This window comes from Marmota flaviventris, chromosome 19, assembly GCF_047511675.1.
Source record: "Marmota flaviventris isolate mMarFla1 chromosome 19, mMarFla1.hap1, whole genome shotgun sequence".
NCBI lineage: Eukaryota > Metazoa > Chordata > Mammalia > Rodentia > Sciuridae > Marmota > Marmota flaviventris.
In genome coordinates, this window is record NC_092516.1 from 5,135,700 (window position 1) to 5,157,543 (window position 21,844).

Here is a 21,844-nt window from a genome sequence, read left to right on the forward strand (position 1 = left end):
GACAAAATGGGTATCACGTATATACCAGGTTCTCCGGAAGGAAGAACCACTAGCGAATACAACTGAAAGAAAGAATGAGAAACAGGTTTTTGGAAACCTTGAAACAATTTATTGAGTTGCTTTATACAAGATTAACAATTTCCACACCACCCCCAACACCAACATAGTCGCTGCACAAAAGTAACAGCCCCTCTCACACCTAAGAAACGGCCATGTCCGGTAAGTGCTCAGAGACTTCCGCCCGCCAAGGGAACCCCTGCAGCCCCTTGAGCGTGCTCTGCCCCACGCCTCCACTGCAGCTGGGCTGTAGATCTGCCTTGCCATGGCTGTTTGTCATTCACTCTTTCATTACCACAAATAAAGCATAAACAAGAAAAAGAAATCTCAAACTCCCCATCAAAGAAACATTTCCCTGAGGCAAGAGGCATCACTAGATTCCTAAGGACAAGGGTATCCTGCTCCAGCTGCACACTCAGTGGCACACGGGGAGGAGGGAGCACCAAAGGGCGAGGAGGGAGGTGAGGGGTGCTGGGGCTGGGACCTGGGTGTTCATGGGCAGAGGAGCCTGGAGAGTTCCCACTGCTCAGCCTTCGCTGACGGCCTCGGCTCGGCTTTGAGCTCAGCTATACAAATCTCTTCTTTGGCTCTTTTGCTACTACCTAAGACTATTCTGTAAACAAACTGGAAATCCAAGTTGCAAAAAATATATATAATAAAGGGATAAGGAACCCATGTGGCCCAATGTGAAACAGATTGGTTCTTACATACAAAAAAGAGTCAGAGCAGAGGCCAGGCTGAGTAGCTGACAGAGGTCTTGCTCCCAGCACAGCGGGAAGGGCACCAACCTCCACAGGAAGTGGGAGTTACTGAGCATCGCACCTGGGAGTCAGGAACCGAAAGACTATCTGGTTTCACCCAGGTGCACATGCTGAGGATGCTCTCTCAACATGTCAAATTGCTCACCTGGGCAGTCAGACTCACCTTGTGGCACAGATTCACAGAATAAGCAAGGGCCCTCGAAGTCCTTGTGAAATGGCCACTGGCTGAGTGTGACCAGCCTGGTGACAGGAGTTCTACAGTTGCTATCCTCACCTGTCTCAGATTCACTCTCCAGTTCCTCTGGGCAGCACCCCAGTCCACACAGAACCCCACTGTCTGGAGGGCTCAACACTTCCAGGTCCACTGTAGGCAGCAGATGCTTCACAGAGGCCTATCCCTGCAACTCTGCCTAAGAAGGATTTCTAAGAATAAGAAACTGGAATGTCACCTGTGACTCGGAATCCCTGTCTCAGCCCTCAGACACAAAGGGCTTTGGGGTTCCTGTGCAGTCTACCTGTACCAACTCTGGAAAAACAAAATGGGAGCCCTGGCTCAACTGGGACCTGGGGTTGGGGTCCCAGATGACTTTCAAGTCAGGACGGCGCAGGTTATGATGTGCAACCATAAAAATCTCAATTAAATAAAACTGGCTATGTCCTAAATACAGACATCTCTTTAAAAAAAGGTCTTCATCTCAGATCCACTCAGGGGGCTGAATGGACGTTGTGTTGTCGAATTCTGCTCCACCATAAAGGCACTGGAATTGAGTCTTCCTATAATGTGACGTGTGAAGAGCAGTCCCATTCTATCCAATGCATTTAATGGTAATGACGAAAACTGAGCCCAAGATAGATGTCTTTAAAAATCCTACCATAATTGTTGAATCTACAAAGGTCTCTTCTCTATAAGAGCTTCATTGTCATGTTCAGAGGAAAAACTGGTCCCCCATAGATAGCACACAGTAAGTGTTCTTAATATTTTGCAAGGAGACAAGATGGGCCTCCCACCTGTGGCTCAGGCCTGGGTCTTGTCCTTTTGAGCACACAGCCTGGGGATGGGATAACACTGACCATCCAGGGATCCTAATGTGGCCAGAAGGAGCCCCAGACCCATCAGGTGCTGTGAGGTACTTGGACTGAGTGCTGGGGGCCAGGCAGACCTAAACAGCTGTGCCAAAGGATCTGCAACCAGAGCTTGTGGACTCCCCGCTTCCCAAGAGCCCAGCACACTCCCACACCCAGAGCTGCCCTCTAACAACCTTCCAGCAACAGAGCTGTGAGGCCCAGAGCACCAGGTCAATAAGTGCTTCACCAGCAGCGTGAGCTGCTCCTTAGTTGGAGGCTTGTCAGAAGTGCCAGGACACGCTCCGGGAACTCACGCCTGCTTCGGAAGGAAACCAGTATGCAGAGTGTGCAGGAGACGCCCGCCATCTGAGACCTCCACGTTGAGCTTCCAGTGGACCCAAGTCAATCGAGCCTGTCCTCTGAAGTGGTCACAACTTCCGTGGCACACTAGGCCCCTTCCCATGAAGCTGAGAAGCATCTGGAGAATAAGAACAGAACAGTCTTTTAGGAGCTGACTCCATACGTAGGCACTGGCATTATGCAGGCCAGTAGTGTACTGAGCAGTGTGCCCAGAACAGCTCCTGAGATGCGACTTGGGCCACTTCACAGCTCAGGTGACAACCGCCACTATGGCAAGGCCTGATGTTCAAACACATCTCAGGGTAGCAGTGCTCACTCTCTTACCACCAGGTATAGGGACAACTGTAAAGACACCAGCGTGGAGTCCAGGCAGAGAGGAAGGGAAAGCAAAGCAGACACAGACGCGGCTGTGTTGCTGCCACGCAGAGCCTGATGGCAGCCCCTCAGGTAACGACCACCTGAAGTGCGGCGCAGGAGGAGGGGAAGACTCACTGGCGTTAGCACAGCTGCTCTGCGGAGAGCCTTTTAATACCCAGAAGAAAAACAGCAAAATGCTACAAGAAAGCAATGTCTTTCTTTTCCATCCTTTCTCTCTCATTTCCTTCTACTTTTTGGGTGAAAATACCACAGACCCTCAATCTCTTTCCATTGGCTCTTTATTTCGTTTCTTTTAGAGAGGAACATTCCCCAAAGCAGGCAGAGGTGGGCCATCTCACTGTCACACACCCAAGATCTCACCTAGGTAGCTCCATGGAGGCTTGCACTACACTTATCCCCACTGGCAGCCACCGGTATGTGGGGGAAATCCATGCATCTCACTGCTTCTCCAGAGGAAAAAGGGCTAACTACAGACATAGGCTTAGCCCCCAAGGAAGCCAAATTTTCATCTAGAGACCTACAAACTCATTCTTGCCCCCAGCTGGCCTCTGGCACTCACTACCAATGCTTCAACCTCAGAACCAGCCTTCAGAGACCCACAGCAGACCAGGAGGTAGACACCCACTTGACAGTCATGGGTCCTACCCTCTTCATTTGGCAGGTCAAGTCATGTATAGCCCAGGGGCCCTCAATCCACAGGGTAGTAACCTAGGCTCAGCTTCGCTAAGACTGGCTCTTCCCTTACTAATGCAGCCCAGGGCCTGTCTGGCACAGGTCTAAAGGCAGTAAGAACACCAGTCAAATCCTAGTGTTCCATCAGGCTTCTCATACTAGAATTCTATGAGGTCTGTCCCCAAGAAAACAGGACTGAATGTGGCACATCTACTTTCTACCAAGTGCCTGCCTAAGGCACCAATGCCTATTTCTCATGCCACTAAGCAGCGACACACCAAAGGCTAGCTTAAAATAGCTATTCTGTGGGGACACTGCCTCATTCCTGGTGTGCTCCCAAATCTGTTTCCAAGAAGGCTTTACATCTGGCCAGACTGAAAGTGGCTTCTCATTCAGGTCCATGCTACCATCAGAGGGAAACTGTCCTTCCTCAGAGTCTTGTACTGTGGCCCCTCACTACTCTGTGGATTCTCCCATTCACAGAAGCAAAGTATGGAAAGCCTCCGTGAACTGACAAATACCAGTGAGCGCACAGCCTTGCTGTGAAGGCCGGTAGTGCCCACTAGCCCTTGGGAGAGTCCTACCATTACTTTCTTTCTTAACCAAAGAGGGAAAAGATGCTAAGAGTCAGGACAGACCCTGCCTCTGGGTCAGGTCCCACAGCTTTCTGTGCTCACCAAGGCTCAGGGTTCCAGTCGAGAACCCAGCAGTCTCACTTTGGAGGCCATGTTATTCCGATGCCCACACAGCCAGACCCTTAAAAGACAAGGCGAGACGACAACACAGCAACGACAAGGCAGACATTCCACGTCCAGCAGTAGACAAAGCACCTAAGGATGGAGAGCAGTAGTGCACAGAGTGCATGGCAGGGGCCCATCTGGCAATTACCTGGCAGACTCTGCGGGACATGGGTGGACACGGCAGCATGTGGGAGAGTTGCTGCATGGGGCGGGCTGGAGTGCAAGCCAGCCAGAAGACCTGAGAGAAACAGGAGGGGAGAGAACAAAACACGAACATTGAAGACAGAAGGGAAAAACAGCCCTGGCAGCCAAGAGCCCCAGATGACTGGCCAGACCAGTCTAGGAACCAAACCCAAAGGGGAGGGGCTCAGCATTGTCCCAGGGACATTCCCCATGGTCACACCAGACACACACAGGAACCACAGCACACCACAACACAGGGACAGAGACAGAAGACAGGTACTTACTGTGGCTGAGACCGTGGTGGAAGGTCCCAGGGGCTGGGCCTGTGACGATGGCATCCTTGGAGACCCCCGCTTTAGCAGAGGACTCCGCACTGAAGGAGAGCACGTGGAGTGGAAATGGGACAGGGGCAAGGATCCCCAGTGAGTTAGAGTTCACGGCCCCAGGCAGCTTGGGGTTGCTGGACTTGTAGGATGAAGACAGCAGGTTTAAGGGAGAGGAGCTGGTCAGCAGCACAGCCCCACCCGGTCCTTTCTGGGGAGGAAACATAGACAAGTGGTCAGAAGCCTGGTCCTGTTAACTCATAGCAAACCTAAGAGCGTGCACAACAGGCACACACATCAAATGCCCCAGAAAAGGCACTTTTCTATTCTGCAGTCCTGGAGAAAAGAACAAGGACAGTCTATGAAATGGCATGGAGTGTGTTCCAGGGCATAGGACACTAAAGGTGTCTCTTTGGTGAGGAGAGGAAAGACCACCACTGTGGACATCCACAAGTATGTGTATGCACCTTCTTATACACCCATTTATTTTGCATATGTTTACTATGTAAATACACATATATTTGTGTATATTTGGTTAGTCTTTGTTTTTAAAAAGAAATAGGAAGGCTGAGGATGTAGCTTAGTGGCATAGCACTTGCCTACTAACTGTAAGTCCTTAGATTCAGTCCCTATCTCCCCAAGCTGTATCCAAACTTCTTATAGTTATCCCCCACCCTCAGCATTCACTAGTGCTGAATTCTGATAAATCACCTCTGACCTGCAGAATCCTTCAAAACCAATCAGAGAATCGTTCTCAGAAGGTACTGCTATTTCCAGGGCATGAAAGCCTTAGCACCTGACAGATGAAGGCATTTCCATCCCCTTTTCTGAAGAGATACACAGGTCAGAGGTGGAAGGAGGGAAGTTCTGTGGCTCATTGTGCAGGTGCAGACCCAGCCTCCCTACAGGCACAATACTGACAGCTGTTTTTGCTCCACTCACCCTCCTAAGACGACAGGCAGGTTATCCTGGGCCTTCCTACTCCCAGAAAAGGGAAGACTGAGCAGGAAGCTCAGTTCTCCATCCAGAGGATGAGCTCACTATTCCCACCTGACCTTCAGCTTCAGATCACATTCTCCACTCAGGGCAAGGCAAGTGGCCTTGTCCCTGAGTCCCCAGGGGTGGGATAGGCTGCATGCTGGGATACTCACTGGCAAGGAGGTAGATGATGTCACACTACTAACTGTGGCGGGCTTCAGGGAGGAGGTCAGTAACTTTGCCACTCCCTGGGTACCACCACCGGAATCTCCATTTGGACCACCAGGAGGGGCTACCAGGGTCAGCTTCTGGGAAACAGGTGGTTTCTTCACTGCCGAGCTTGGGACAGGCTGGCTGGTGGACTGTCCTGTGGAAGGAGGCTGTATGCTGGGGAGCAGGGTCCCAGAAGCAGAGCTCTGCACTCGGGTTCCTCCAGAGGAAGAGCTGCCAGAAGAAACCCCATGTTTGGAGATAGAGCCAGCAAATGGATTATTCTTATAAGATGGCCCCGCAGAGTTGGCTGGGTGCTGTTTTGCTGGGTGGCTCAGGGCAGTAGAGGACGAGGCTGGGGTCTTATGAGAGCTGCCACTGGAAGATGGCGAGCCTCCAGAGGAGGTTGGTGTGGGGGGATGGAAGCTCTGGCCTTTGGCTGCTGTCTTCACTAGCTGCAGAAGGGAACGATGACACTGTGGGGAGGAAGCCTTTGGGCCTTGGAGTTTACTGACAAAGGGAGCTGGGGGCGTGAAATTTTTCTGCTGCTGAGTGCCCGCATGAAAGACTTTGACTTGGGGGCCAGGTACTGGAGCTGCCGCCTGGGGTCCATGAGACGTCCGTGGCAAGCTGTGGTGCTTTGCTTTGGACTGGTGTACTTCTGGCAGGCCCTTGCTGAGGGGAGCCTGGCAGGACAGCTCTTTGTAGCCAGAACTCTCTGGTTTTTTCTCCTGAGAGGATTGCCCCAGTGCTAGAGCCTGTTCAGCCAGAAAATTTAGGGGTGACTGCAGTGTGCTAGCGGGTGGTGGTGCCGAGGGGTTGGGTTTCACAAAGTTCCTTTTCTCTTCCGCACACAAAACACCTGTGACTTTTTCTGCTGGTGCTTTGGAGGGTGCAGCCATTGTGAACTCAGAGCTCCCAGCCACTCTGCTATTCAACACGGCCAGCTCCTTGGACACGGCTTCCATTGAGGAGGCTGGATCATGGCCCAAGTCTTCATCCAATGAGTCCTCCAGGTTGACAGGAGCAGGGTTAGTGAGGCCACCAGACACCTGGGATGGGGGCTCCCTACTCGTGGACCCAATGTTCAGGCCTCCTCCCTGGTGTTCCGATGGCAAAGCAGTGGAGCCAGCCATCTGTCCTCCTGATGGGATGGAAGCCTTTTTATCAGGCTTAGCAGATGACTCCTAAATGAAAACAGAAATGATGACTGTTTAGAAATGTCCAAAGATGCCAGCGCTGGCCTGTTGTGAGGACATAAATGGGAACAACTCAAAGATCTGAGATTCCTGTATAATTACAAAACAAGGTGTGGACAGAGCAGATGTCAAGCCTGCCTTGTCTTAGGCACCCTTTGGTATGTGTTTGGCTGGCTGGGGCTGGCTTTACCCCAGTATGTTTTGTTGCTAAGGACATGCCCAGTCACAGGGAAACTTCTCTTTTCTGTTTCTGAAAAGTACAAGACCTATGCAAGAAGACACACTGCCTAGTGGCATTCACACTGTCTTGAAGTGTTCCTTGCTGCAGACTGACACATGGCATAAGAACTATCTTAAATTAGCTTTCTTTTCTCTTTGATTTCTCCCAGCACCCATCTCTCCTCGGTCCTTATAGGACTAGGAAAGGAATCTATCCTGTCACTCCTGCACCTCTGATACTTACCACAGTATGTCTCAGACACTGTAGAAGCTTGGCAGATACTCAGGAACAAATGACTGGCACAACTTATTCTCACGATCTCTTTAGGTATGGCTAAGGGGACCACCAAGTCTTAGGAACTGGTAAGAATATGGCAAGTAGCAATGTTCTTTACACTGAGAGGTCTCTGAGCATCTTGCACTCTGGCAGGTAGCCCAACAGTCGCCTCTCCTTTCTGCTGTTGCTCCAGGCTACACTGCACTTGGCCAGGAGTGTATCTCGGCGTACGACCTTCACAACTGCAGGGGTGCTTCACTCCTCAGAGGGCTTCCAAAGACCCCATGTACCCCACAACAACCCCAGAAACTGGGCCAGCTAGGCACTGTTTTATAGACTTGAGCCTGGGGCAGGAGGATTGAATGGCCCATGCAGGTCTCTGCCCTGGTTCAAGAATAGCTATTCCCCTAGACCAGTGAAACTCAACAGCTGCCATGGTCATTTAAGAAGTTTCCTGGGCACTGCTTGCAGGGAGAAAAGGACAGCCAGCATATGACCTGAGCAAGCTGACTCACCTTCACCTTGATTTTAGAAGGGGCCATTACTTTCTTCTTGGCTCTGTTCAAAGAAATAAACACAGGGAAGGTTCAGAGGAGATCCACAGAAAGAGATAAAACAACAGTGTTCTGAAAAATGAAAAACGCCAAGACACTCACAAAATTGATGTCAGGTGTCCATGGCCTCGTCGACTCTCCTTAAACAGAGTCCTGAAAGAAATAGCACATGGCATTCTGTTCACCCTAGACACCACCATTCTATTTCCAGAGCTTTTCTAGCAACTCTGGTACTTGGTGGCTGCTCTTAAATCCAGTTGACTGGTGAGCTGAATTCCTGTTGAGAGTCCAAAGCAGCCACACTGGTGGGATGGAAGCCTTTCAAAAGCCCATCAAAAGCCAAGAGTATGGACTTTATCAAAAAAGACTATGGCTCTGTCCCTGACCTCATGGCCACCTTCTCCTAGGCAGAAGCACTTTCCTTACTGCCTATCCTTGACACTGCCAAGAAGAAAATGTGGGGTGAAACTCAAAACAAATTTCTTCATACAAGTCCAACCTATAAGAACAGAACAATTCCCAAGGCTTTATGATTTGTGCAAATTACAAATAAATAGGGCCCAACACAGAAAATCAGCCCTAGCTAACTTTCCCTGCCCTGTGTACAGCAGACATATTCCATTTGTGGGAAGTGACACAAAATAACCTCTACAACAGAAGCCTGGTATTTAGCTCCAGGAAGATGACAATCCTGCTACTTGAAAATGAGACTTTTGAGGACCATTAAGAAGCACCCATGGATGGATTCAAACTAAAAAGCTTCATCTCAGCAAAAGAAACAATCAGTGAGGTGAGTAGAGAGCCTACATCTTGGGAGCAAATTTTTGCCACTTGCACATCAGATAGAGCACTTATCTCTAGGGTATATAAAGAACTCAAAGAGCTAAACACCAAAAAAAACAACAACAACAACAAAAAACAATCAATAAGTGGGCCAAGGAACTGAACAGACACTTCTCAGAAGAGGATATATAATCAATCAACAAATATACGAAAAAATGTTCATTATCTCTAGCAATTAGAGGAATGCAAATCAAAACTCCTCTAAGATTTCATCTCACTCCAGTCAGAATGGCAGCTATTAAGAATACAAACAATAATAAGTGTTGGCGAGGACGTGGGGAAAAAGGTACACTCATACATTGCTGGTGGGACTGCAAAATGGTGCGGCCAATATGGAAAGCAGTATGGATATTCCTTGGAAAACTGGGAATGGAACCACCTTTTGACCCAGCTATCCCACTCCTCAATCTATACCCAAAGGACTTAAAAACAGCATACTTCAGGGACACAGCTACATCAATGTTTATTGCAGCACAATTCACAATAGCTAAACTGTGGAACCAACCTAGATGGCTTTCAGTAGTTGGATGGATAAAGAAAATGTGGTATATATACACAATGGAATATTACTCAGCAATAAAAGAGAATAAAATCATTGCATTTGCAGGTAAATGGATGGAGTTAGAGTATATAATGCTATGTGAATTTAGCCAATCCCCAAAAAACAAATGCCGAATGTTTTCACTGATATAAGGAGGCTGATTTATAATGGGGTTGGGAGGGGGAGCATGGGAAGATTAGACAAAGTCTAGATAGGGCAAAGGTGTGGGAGGGGAAGGGACTGGGTATGGAGGTAGAAATGAAGGTGTAATGAGATGAATATCATTACCCTAAGTACATGTATGAAGACATGAATGATGTGAATATACTTTGTATACAACCAGAGATATGAAAAATCATGCTTTATCAACATAATATGAATTATAATGCATTCTGCTGTTATATATAAAACAAAATAGAATAAAATTTTTTTTTAAAAGTACCCATGAAGCCAGGCCCAGTGGCACACACCTGTAATCCCAGCAACATGGGAGGCTGAAGCAAGAGGATCACAAGTTCGAGGCCAGCCTCAGCAACTGAGTAAGGGCCTAAGCAACTTAGCAAGACTCTGTCTCAAAGAATAAAAAGGGGACTGGAGTTTTAGCTCAGTGGTAGAGCACTTACTTTGCAAGTGTGAGGCACTGGGTTCAATCCTAGCACCACATAAAAACAAATAAAGGCATTGAGTCCATATACAACTAAAAAAAATTTTTAAATAAATAAAAAGGGCTCAGTGGTTAAGCATCCCTGAATTCAATCCCCAGTATCAAAACAAAAATGAAAATAAAAACCACAAAAAGAAGCACCCATGATGGGTAGTGGTATATGCCTGTGACCCCAGCGACCCAGGAGGCAGCAGGAAGATGGCAAGTTTGAGGCCAGCCTTAGCAACTTAGTGAGACCTTATCTCAAAATAACATGTAGCTCAGCAGTAGAGCACTTTCCTAGTATGTTCAGGTCAATCCCCCAAACTGCAAAGAGCAACCAGAAAAAGTAGAACCCAAGATGAATCCATCTCTCAACCTCTGGCAGGAGCCATTATGTCAAAACAGGAAAGGGCACAAGAAGCATGCAGCCAATCCTGAGCCACAGAAAGGTGAAGAATGACAAGGACAAAACCCCATAGGGAACTTTCTCTCTTCTACGCAAGACTGACAACAATCTTTCCTAGCTTCTATTATCTCCCCGAATTACTCAGGTGACATCAGATTTGAGTCAATTGGACAGTGGCTCCTTGATGGCACAACTTCCTGTCTGATCACACTGACCCTCACCTGGCCTGCATCCAGCCTTTGGGCCAGAGAGGCTTGACCTCTGCATCCAGAAAGGCCTTCACGCAGTCCTCCCATGCCTGGGCCTTGTTCCTCTCCAGATCATGGCTTTCCAGTTTGATCTTCACCACTTGGCACAGCAGTTCCCTGAGAAGTAGGCAGAAATCAGAAACTTGCAACCACCCAACTCTTCTTCAAGCTGTTAATCATGTGCTTTCAGCTGTTCTGATGAAAGTAAATGATCCTAACCTTCACTAGCAGTATGGGGACATGCTCAGAAACTGGCCCACAAACCCTCCAGTGAGGCAAGGTCCCAGCTTAGGCACACCTGATTTCATCATTCCACTGGAATTTCTTCCTTGGTCCCATTATCCTCCTGCCACCCTTTTCTTCATCATCTTCCTCATCAGAACAAATCCGTTCTCTCTGTTCCTTGTCTTTTTCCTCTTCCAGCATCCTACACAAGGAAGAGAAAGAAATGGACTCCAAAGTCCTCCTCCTCGCCTCTTCCTCCTCCTCCCTACTTAACTGGGACTTCTAAGATCAGACAGTGAAAATGCTGAAGAGCCAAGAGTCTGGTTTGAAATGAAAGTAAATACTGAGAGGTGTGAAGAGAAGAGACAACAGGATAATGGTGCACTAGGGCAAAGAGACACTTACTTAGCGACCTTTGCTTGCGTGTGTGCCTGGCACTCATCCTGGTACTTGGCCACCTGCTCAGGCATTGCCCTGCCAATGGCTTCCTTGAGCTTCTGGAGAGGCTCCTTCAGGCGCCCACCCTGCAGAGAGCAGGACACAGCAAAGTCTTGTTCACACACCAGACTTACACCAAGGAGACACAACAGGGTAATCAAAAGGAAGCAGTGCAGCTACAGATAGATAGGGCTCTGTACTGAGTAGCCACCCCTCAGCTGGGCCCCAAAACCACACACCTGTTCATAGAGGTGAAGTTTTCGAGCACGTTTAACCAGAGCGTCCTTGCTGCAGGGCAGGAATGAAGAGAGATAGGCATATACCCCAGAACGGATCTGGCTACTCAGCTCCCGAGTTTGCACCTCTATGCTGAAGAACAGAACAGAGTCATCAACGGCCTGCAGCTCACTGCAGCATCTCTCTTCACTAGATCCGCCTACATGGTGAGGCCAGCTAGGGGCCAAAAGCAGGTCCAACCTCATCCTGTTGGGCCACACTGCAACTGAGTGGCCAAGGCAACAAATCTTTGGCAATCAACAAACAATTCCCAAACTTGGCTAGGTAAAGTGGGTTAAGGCTTTTAGGTCAAGGACAGGACAAAGTCAAAGGCAGTCAAGAAAACAGAGCCCAAGAGAACAAGATCCACGTACAAAATTTCACAAACAAATATGACATAAAAGCTATCAAGTGGGAAGTAATGAGGTACTTGGGGTTGACAGGAAATACTTTCTGGCAGTGTTTCTTTTTTCCAGTTCCCAATTCTCTCCAAGACTATGAGGTCAAGGAAATCCTCACCCCCTCCACTTTCTCCAGCTGAATAAGCAGAAAAATATTCTCTTCAATGCCTTGAGCTTTCCATATTTGGCACGCTCAAGTGGGTTCCTTGTTGACACAAACCTCCCATCCACCCTGACCCTCAGGTGCTCTTTGTAGCCCATGATTCCTGACCCAAGTAGCCAGTCCAGATCTTGGCCAGGGCAAGGCCATTTGCTAGAACATTCCCAAGTCTTGACAACTATTCTTATATTAGCAAAAATTTCAGTTGTTGAGCAATAACCTTCTCCTGCTACATAATGCAACTGCAACCAGTGAAAAGCTGCAAACCTGAGGGCCAGATACGTTTAGATTTACGTTTGTTTGTTTGTTTTTGCTTTTTAATCCATTTCATACAGTGCAATGATTCGGGGGTTTCAAGGTTTGGAAGAAATGTGACAGGAATGAGGTACTCTGGCATTGAGAGCAGAGAAAGAAGAAAAGGAGAACAAATACTGAGGAACACTCCAATACAGAGCAGGCCCTGAGGCCACCACTCAACCTTCTGGATTCTCAGGGTCATGCAAGCAACCCCTTCTCTCTAGTCTCATCTTGCCCTTGACAAGAAATCCTCTTCCAAAAGTCCAGGACTGTATATGTAGTATCTAATAAAGCCTTTGGCCAAAGATTAGTAAGATCTATCATTCTTGGAGACAGGTATTTAGTGTCCCTGTTTTATTTAATGAACAACATCAATAAAACTATATTAACCCAAGTCCTCTAGTTCATTGCTGGTCAGCAATAGTCCCATGCACTCCTGGCCTGCCCAACCCAGGTGTGTAACAGCAGATATGGACAGACAGACAGATGATACTCACTCTAGTAGGATGCCATTCATATCCTGGGTGAAGAACTTCTGTCTGCTCTCTCCCTCAGCAGCTCTGGCAGCCTGGTTCACAGCAGACAGTAACAGCCATTAGAACCTGTTCCCCACGCATCCCATACATACCCCCGCAGGCACCAGTCACTGCTCCATAAAAGCACCTGTCAATAAAATCCTCCCCAACACTTTCCTGAGTCTACCCAAGTCCCGGATTAAGGTCACCTGTGATCAATGCTCTATTTTTTTCAAAGATGCTGCAGCATCTTGAACTGTACATCCCAGGACTTAAAACAGCAGTCACATAAAACAAAGCCACATAGAAACAAGCAATCCTGAGGCATCTGGTCAGAGGCCAACTCTATTAACTCCTGTGTCCAGACTCTATCATAAACTACACAGTTAGTTGAGATTTCCATACATTAACAGTATAAAAACAACTAAGAACTTCAATAAACCTATAAGATAAAAGCTTTTATCCACCAAAAATAACAATAAAAATAATAATGTATAGCTTTAGCATCTAAGGTCATTATCATCTTTTGAAACTTCTATTCTACTTAGGGTAGACACAAATTCTCCATCATCCAGATCACTGGAATGACATGCCATATTGCCTGATATGACAGGAATTTACTAGACTGTCTTCTTTTGCTTTCCATGAGAACACAGTTTATAACCTGGAGAGCAGCCTGGAGACCTCTAAAGTATCCTAATGGCAAACCATGCCTTGGTCAGAGAAGATGGCCCTCACAAGTAGCTCCATGTGGGAACCACCCATCAAACCACAATCTCTGGAGACAAGACTCAGGAATATGTATTCTTTAAAAGTAGCCCAACCATTAGAACTCTTTAAATGTAACTCTGAGACCCAGTGATCTAAACAAAAGGGATGCTGATTTTCAGGTTGTAGGCAAAATACAATTTCTGAAATCAGACATGATATGTAATAATGACAAATGGGTGATAAGGTGACTGTCTAGAGAAAGGGATAAATCCTGATCAAGCCTTCCACCTTCCTCTAATTGCACCTGCTGGGCCCTTCCAACCTCTGACTCCATCTGTCTGCCCACTAGCTCTTCCCTGTTGAAGGACTCCCAAGTTTCTATCTAGAACTCACTTCTTCCCATCATTTCTTTTCTCCTCATGTCTTCAAAATAATATACACACATGAAAGTCCCTCAAATCTAAACCTCTAGGGCTGGGGCTGTAGCTCAGTGGTAGAGCACCCGCCTTGCACATGTGAGGCACTGGATTTGATCCTCAGTACCACATAAGAATAAATAAAGATATTGTGTCCAACTTCAACTAAAAAAAAAAAAAATCTATACCTTAAAACCCCTGTACCCTCTCTTCTAAGCTCTGGACCAGGATTTCCAATTACCCCTGTGAAGGGGTAATCCTCTGATATGCAAACTCAGCTTACCTAAAACTAGACCTGCCGGCTTTTGCTTCTAGTATCTGCACTCCAGCCTTCTTGAATCCTCCCATTCCTTCCTTCATATTCTTTCAGTGGCTTTGACCAACTCTAGACCCAAACCCAAATTCCTTCTCATGGCATGCAGGGCACTCCAGGATCTGGCCCCAGCCGTCCACTATAACTCCCATCTCCTACCACACTCTAGGGGATTCCACCAACCAGCTGCTCACCCATCCTCAGCTCTGCCCTGCCTTCCCCACAGGTTGATCAACATTGTAGCCTCCAGTCCCAGTCTTATGTACCCTCAAAGAGTTTCTCTTTTGACTCCTGATTGTCCACCTAGTCATCTAGTCAGCCATCTAAAATGGCAGAGTGTTTCATCCTGCTCTGTGCTGCAGCCCACTGTCTGCATAGGTATCATCCATTTACATAACATGCTCATGGAGGACAAGAACTAACTCTCATTGGCCCATACATTCCTCACAGCTGCCTATCAAATAATAGATACTTAGTAAACATTGGGAAGTGGATATATGGATGAACAAAGGAATGAACAGATACCGCCATAGAAAGGCAAACTAGATGAGGAAAAGCCTAATGCTGTCTAACCAAAACTAACCTGAAGAGCTACAAAACTCAAGTTTCTGAAGATGACTTGGTTGAAGGACAGCCCAGAGGCCTTGGATGAAAGGTGTGACAAGGATGGATGGATGATGGAAGAAAGAAAGGCATGGCTTTTAAACCATCCATGTGTAATTTCTTACACTTTCAGCATTCAGAATTTCACCTTAGAACTTTTAAGGTACTGCAATTACAACATTAGTTTGAGAAAACAGAAAAACTAAAGCATTCTTTTGATTCAACTACTGCTAGTTCTAAGATCCAGATCCTCAATTAATTCAATCTAATTCCTTCAACATGTATTTTAAAATGCCCCACTGTTTGACAAACCCATCAACAGTCTTTTAAATAAAATTTGTCTTTATTTTAAATAAGGTTTATATTTCAGTATCAATCAACCTTTTCTCCAATACTTCAGAAGTTTTCTGCCTACATAGTCTTTAAAAAGATTTTCTTTCTGAACTGTCTTAATTGCATAGACTGTCCTCAGAGGGTCTGGTTTCATACTGAAGTTAATCAGTCAAAACACTGCATTTTAAAATAAATTTAATTAAAAGCAACTGGATAGATATCTGATAGTCTATCAGAAATAAGTGAGGACTTATAACAGTTCCAAGATATATATACATTTTTTTAAAGAGATGGGGATCTTTCTATCTTGCTATGTTGCCCAGGCTGGCCCTGAACTCTTGGCCTCAAGTAATCTTCCTACATCAGCCTCCCAAATTAGCTGGGCTATAAGCACATGTCACTGTGCCCAGCCTCCAAATGCCTTTTTAAAAATTTTTTTTTGTTGTTGATAGACCGTTATATTATTTATTTATATGCAGGATGAGGATTAGTCAGCAGTAGAGCACCCCTGGGTTCAAGTTGGTTTTTTTTCCTACCTTATTGTCTTTAAGTCCCTCTTTCCCTGGACTTCTGGGGATGCAAGGGTTGTAACTCAGTAGGAGGGTAAAGGTGTGGGTGCTCGGGACCTGTTTCCTTTCTGTTCTTAGTATCATTCCCACTTCATGCCTAACTAAAGAGGACCAAAGAAGACCTGGGTCATATGTAAGAACCAGGCTGAATAGCTGCCAAACTATATCAAGACAATAATCTGAGGGGGTGTCAAAGTTGAGCTTTCTCAGCACCCTGTATGTTCCAACCATTTATACAAAAGACATCTGTAATCAACACATGTTAATACAGGGCAAGACCATCAAATCACTATATTCCCTGGATCCAAAATGTACAAATGAATAGAAAATGAGAAATAAGCTAACATGAGAAAACAGTGAATATAACATGGACATCAATCAAGGCATCTCTCTTGGTGTATCTCTTTAATGTACGTAAGTTTTCAAGATTTTTTTTTTTTTAAGTTTCTCACTTAGAAAGTAAATCTACTTTTTGCTTTCTATAAAGAGTGTGTTTTTCCCTAAGAGATCACTACACATCAGAGTAGAATCTACTATGCACTGTGGTAGATTGCAAACAGGAGCACAGATTGCTCCCATGGAGAAATGCCCCCCAGAGAGCAGGTCCTAGGCTCCCCAACCCTTTAATCTTGGCTGCTCTTATGACTCACTTTGACCAAGAGTGTGGCAGAAGCAGTGTGACACATATAACCTGTAAAAGCCAGATCCTATGGCCCTAAGAATTCCACTTCCACAAGATGCTGCCACAACCAAGATCACCATGCCCTGAAGACATCCAGGATAAAAGGCCCAAAGGAAAGGGAGGTCTGGTCAGCACCCAGTTAATTTACCAGCACCCAGTTAACCTGCCAGCTGAATGCAGCTGCAAGACTGAGCCATGCCAGGCATGGTGGCACATGCCTGTAATCCCAACACTTTGAGAAGCTAACGAAGAAGATTGTGAGTTCAAGGGTATCCTCAACAATTTAGTGAGACCCTCAGCAACATAGTGACATCCCTATCTCAAAATAAAGAAGAAAAAGGACTGGGGATGTAGCTCAGTTGTAAAGTACCCTGGGTTCAATCCCCAGTACCAAAGGGGTATTTAAAAAAAACAAGAGTGAGCCCAAGCAGGATCAGAAGAGAAACTACCCAGCCAGCCCACAATCAGGAGAAATGAATAACTGTCAAAGTTTTGAGGTCCTTTTTAAAAAGGCAATAGAAATGGATACATTATTACCTAGGGTCAAGATTTTAAATCTAACCAACCTATTATAAAAATAAACAAGGGGAAAAAAGAAAAATAAGGGGAGTGAAAAATAAAGTGAGAAACACATAACACTGCTAATGACAGTTATATACATCAAATTTAATTTAAAATTAATTTAAAACGCAATATCTTTCAAAATCCAGGACAGAGTTCCTTATTAAGGATCCAAATATCCCCATGCAACTTTTGGAATTGTATGCAGTTTTTGTGTACAAATGCCTTCTTTCCCTGGGAAGATTACCTTTCCCAGCAAATTCTCAATAGGGCTTGCAGTCCAGAGCATTTGTGTACACATGTGGGGGTTCCAGGTGCCCCAAGTGCAGGGGCCCTGCTGGAATAACTTTCTATAATAAGCCTTCTTTTTAATGCAAACATTAAAAATAATGAGGGCTTTATAATAATATTTATTAAGTGAAAAAAATCATGAAACAATTATTCACAACTATAATCACAACTGCATAAAAACATACACAGAAGCTAGAAAGGAATATGCAAAGTGAAATTGTTTTTCAACTGGTGGGGTAATAGATAATCCCCACACACTTCCCACCCCATTTTCCAAAGTTTCTTAATGCAGGAGCAGGGCGGGCCAGATGAAGATTAAAGTGTCAATTTCACCCTTGAGCACTGTATTTTCAAACCAGAATATCAAACTCTACATTCAGCATCTCTAGGACCCAGGCCCACCTTGCCTATGGAATCCTGAACCCTTGTCTGTCATGCCCAAGAGCAATCACTCAAGAGGGAAGCTTGCCAGACAGGGGATCCACCAAGGGAGCTTTCTGGCACCACAGTCCCATGCTGTTTCAGGTTACAGCATTTTGTTCCACTTGATGTGCTCTGTGTTTCCCAAGAGATTGAAATAATAAGTAAGCACACTAGAACGCAACCTATGGTGGGAATGAGGACGTATCCAAGAATTCTATTTTGACTTTTCTCTAAAAAAACACCTGGCTACCATCACATACTCCTTACTTATTTAACAAGACTTTCAGAAACTATAAAACAATTTGATTACAAACCATAGGAATGAAAAGAACAAAGTAATTTTTTTAACATGAATTCTGAGAGCAAATACAGGACAGTACACTCAAACATGCCAAGTTCAGGTTCAACTCCTTCCACCTCAATGTCATATTTAAGATACACTCTGAATCCCTGACATGGCACAATTCATTAAAATCATTACATTCAAATAAAACACTTATGCCCAACACTGCACGCAAGCTAAAAAGGATGAACTAGAGATTTCAATAAGATGTTTATTTACTTTGTATACTATGTTCAGATATTTTCTGGAAGTGAGAAAATCATTTATAGAGGTGGTTGACATTTCACCTGCCCTGAACATAAAGGATAATTACATAGCATTGATTCTGATATGCTATGAGAATCACTAGTTCAGAACTACAGCTATTGAGTACAAACGACACTGAAACTGCAGTACAAACCACGATGCCTAAGGTAAAATGTTATTTTAACTAAAAGGTATTGTCATCATTAACTAATGATCCATGCTTGGTTCTAGTTAGTATTACTGAATTGACAGTCTCAGCACTTAGGGATGAATTCCAAATCGATAGAGAACAGGAGCAGCAACAGCTGATCTATACTAAAGGTTGCTGTTGTTGTTAAGGGGCACAGACAACATTCAAGTTAAGCTCCTTTTTACTTAGCACCATGGAGGCATTCCTGTGATTGCTACCAACACGGATGCTGACAATAAGCAATGCGAGGGAGCAACCAAAACCCAGTGACAATTGAGCATATGCTGTATGTGTAACTTACATGTTTACAAACTTTAGTGCATTTTCAAAAGCTAATAAGATGAATCTCTCTCTCAGCTGCCTGATGTCAACATCAGTGTTGGTCTATGCACAAAAGGAAATACTGTGTGGGAAAGAAACTAACAGGCAGAAAAAGGAAAGAGAAAAATCTCCCAGGAAGAAAATAAATTATTTGGAAGAGAAAGAACCAAGAAAGGCTTAAATGTGAAGCCTGATGGGCAAAGCTGACACTGTTTTCCTCACTCAGGATGAGGAGAGGTTGGGGAAAGCTCACACTTTCACTGCCAACTCACTAAGGATTTCTTTGGGCATCGAGCTTCACGCCGTGCAGAACCAACACCAATCTGCCCGACCGCTTCCAGGAAAGCCCGGCCACACTGTGTCACCATACCTGAGCCAGCTCCTTAATGCGCTTCTCCAGGGGTGCTGGCAGGCCTTCGGGGAGGGAAGAGGGCTGCCTGAATTCCTGGTCCAATCCCACCCCAAGGGAATCGCTTCCATCATCCATATCTTGGAAAGGGCTTCCTTCTGGAGACTCACTGAGCAGCTGCTCCAAGTCCAAATCTGTCAGTGAGTCCATGGCAGTGGCCACCTGGAGCAAGTCATTGTCAGAAGTGGAGCCAAAGAGTGAGAGCAAGGGGTCAGAAGCACCCTCCAAGTCCCGCAGGCCCTGAGCTTCCACCGATGAGACCACTACAGGCTTATGCTCCTCCTCTCTCTTTTTCTGAGCCTCTTTCTCCTTCTGAAATTTCTTTAGCATCTCTTTAACACTTAAAGCCCCAGAATATTTCTTCTTCTTCTTTTCCTTACTGGCATTGAGGGCTGTGAAGCTGTAAGCAAGAAAGAAACTGGTTACCCAAGCTGCAGGACCACTCCACAGGGAAACTCAAGAGGCCTTCACCCCGTCCCAGGGCAATGGTCTCCAGAAGAACCTCAGTCACAGTCCACCCTGTTATTATTCCTCCCTCCTCTTGGCATATGAAGCTCGTTCTTGCTGGACCAAAGCTTAAGAGTGAATACAGGTTAGCAACACAGAGTCACGTAATGCTAAATATCCAACGGGTTTTTAAGAACCACTGCCAGGCTGAAATAAAAGGTTGCAAAAAAAGGGGAGGCACAAGAAAAGTATTTAAAGGGAGAAAGCAGGAGCAGCAGAGAACAGCAGCAACTTGAAGGCAGCTGGGGTAAGACCAAGTGAAGAAAAGGAAGCGTGACCATAGAAGACAAAGGGAAACAGCAGAGACAGAAGAATTGGGGCAGAGAGAAAAGTGCCCAAAAGAACGAGGAACGTCAGCAATAACATAGTCACAGAAATAGCTGCCGACACTGACAGGGGAACAGAGGAACGCTGGCTATCTGACACACAAGAGATGAGAGCATCTACGACTATGCCCAGATCAGCCCTGTAGGAGGTGAGAGGGAGGACAGGAGGGCCAGGCCCTGCTGCCTCTTCTGAAGCTGTGGGGGAGGTGAGTCAGCTCCTGGGTGTCCTGCCCTCACGGGTCAGACTTTATCCTAGCAAAAAGCTGCTGCCTCTCACCCGGCTTTGGAAAACTTGGACTTTTTCGATTTCTTCTCCTTGTCATAAGTGTCATCTTTTTTCTTCTTCTTTATCTTCTCACCACCTTCCTTCAACTTCCGCTTCTGAGAATCAAAGACAAGGCACAGTTACACAGCTCCCTGACTCAGGGAGCAAGTGCACTCACTACATGGCACTGGCCTTGCTCCGCCCAGGCACATCCTGAGACCTGTCTTTCTTCCTTCATGAACAAAAAGCTCTCAGAGCAGTCCCTGGACCACAAACCCATAGCATTCCCACCAGAGTGTGTCCTGGAAACACCCAGAGGGGAGACAACAGTGTCTCTCTGAAGCCTGAAACTGTGCTCATTTGGAATGGGCTGAGGTGAGCCCTATCTCTTGTTTTACACAATGGGCAATGGCAGACAGACCCTACAATATTCTTAGCCTAAGGGTGGCTTGTTTTCAGTGGGTGACACCCTGGGAACTGAAGTCCTCTACACATCCACAGAAGAGGGCCAAGCAAGGGTGCTGCACATGCCTCACTCCACACCCTCACTGCTCCCATCCCCACCCCAAAGCCACCTCAACACACAACTCTGCTGAGCTTGCTGGGGCATCCATGACAAACATGATGACTGAGGGCTGACGGAAGCCCATTCCACATCGCCTTGGCACAGTTCAGCCTTTCCACCAGCCTCCTGAGCCATCCCAAATCGTCGCACACTTTGGAGTCACCCACTTATCTTACAGGGTCATGTAAAAAAACATTTCTGAAATCCAAAAGCAAGCATGTTCTAACCTTTGGAGATTTTTTCTTCTTTTCTTTAATGAAATCATCCTCAGATTCGGATGCTTGTCTAAATTGCAGAGTTCCTGAGTTAATGTAAAATCCTCCATACTTTGTGGTCAAAGAAGCAGGAACAAGCTCATCATACTGAAGGGGAAAAACATACTGTCAGCTCCAAGTTCTGTTTCTAAAGTCCAAAGGCATAAAGCAGGTCTGAAGAGATGTAAATGTGCTTCTTCTTCTGTCATACTTCAGACAGTATGGGAAGATAGCCCTCTCTCTCCCACCAATCACAGATGTGAGAGCTACAAAGTGTGATGGACAGAGTAGTCATATTTCTCAGATGAGGGCACCAAGGCCCAGGTCCAAGAGGACACTTCCTCTCACACCAGTGCTGCTCATTCCTCTCACTGAGAGCATGCTGTTCTGACTCTGCCCCCAGCTTCCCAGACACAAACTGAAGAAGCTAAGATGTGAAGGGTTGTTTTTTTTTTAATATATATTTTAGGTGTAGATGGACACAACACAATGCCTTTATTTTTATGTGGTGCTGAGGATCAAACCTGGGTCCCGCCCATGCTAG

General features: G+C 46.0%; 1 protein-coding gene across 4 annotated transcripts in view; it reads right to left on the reverse strand.

The window, feature by feature from the left end:
- Window positions 1-86: 86 nt before the first annotated feature.
- Ubn1 (ubinuclein 1) overlaps window positions 87-21,844 on the reverse strand; it is a 30,620-nt gene continuing 8,862 nt past the window's right edge. For 2 of the 4 annotated variants that reach the window (XM_027940524.2, XM_071605728.1), the window contains exons 5-18: window positions 21,274-21,408; window positions 20,494-20,597; window positions 19,345-19,783; window positions 12,955-13,025; window positions 11,563-11,692; window positions 11,291-11,409; window positions 10,959-11,087; window positions 10,634-10,777; window positions 8,079-8,129; window positions 7,938-7,980; window positions 5,691-6,914; window positions 4,501-4,750; window positions 4,182-4,271; window positions 87-2,361 (exon numbers count right to left, since the gene is read on the reverse strand). In XM_027940524.2, coding sequence (XP_027796325.2) covers window positions 2,312-2,361; window positions 4,182-4,271; window positions 4,501-4,750; window positions 5,691-6,914; window positions 7,938-7,980; window positions 8,079-8,129; window positions 10,634-10,777; window positions 10,959-11,087; window positions 11,291-11,409; window positions 11,563-11,692; window positions 12,955-13,025; window positions 19,345-19,783; window positions 20,494-20,597; window positions 21,274-21,408 — 2,979 coding nt within the window. In that variant the 3' untranslated portion in view covers window positions 87-2,311. Of the gene's footprint in view, window positions 2,362-4,181; window positions 4,272-4,500; window positions 4,751-5,690; window positions 6,915-7,937; window positions 7,981-8,078; window positions 8,130-10,633; window positions 10,778-10,958; window positions 11,088-11,290; window positions 11,410-11,562; window positions 11,693-12,954; window positions 13,026-19,344; window positions 19,784-20,493; window positions 20,598-21,273; window positions 21,409-21,844 lie in introns of those variants that run through there. The other 2 variants (XM_027940525.2, XM_071605729.1) reach the window with 2 other exon arrangements.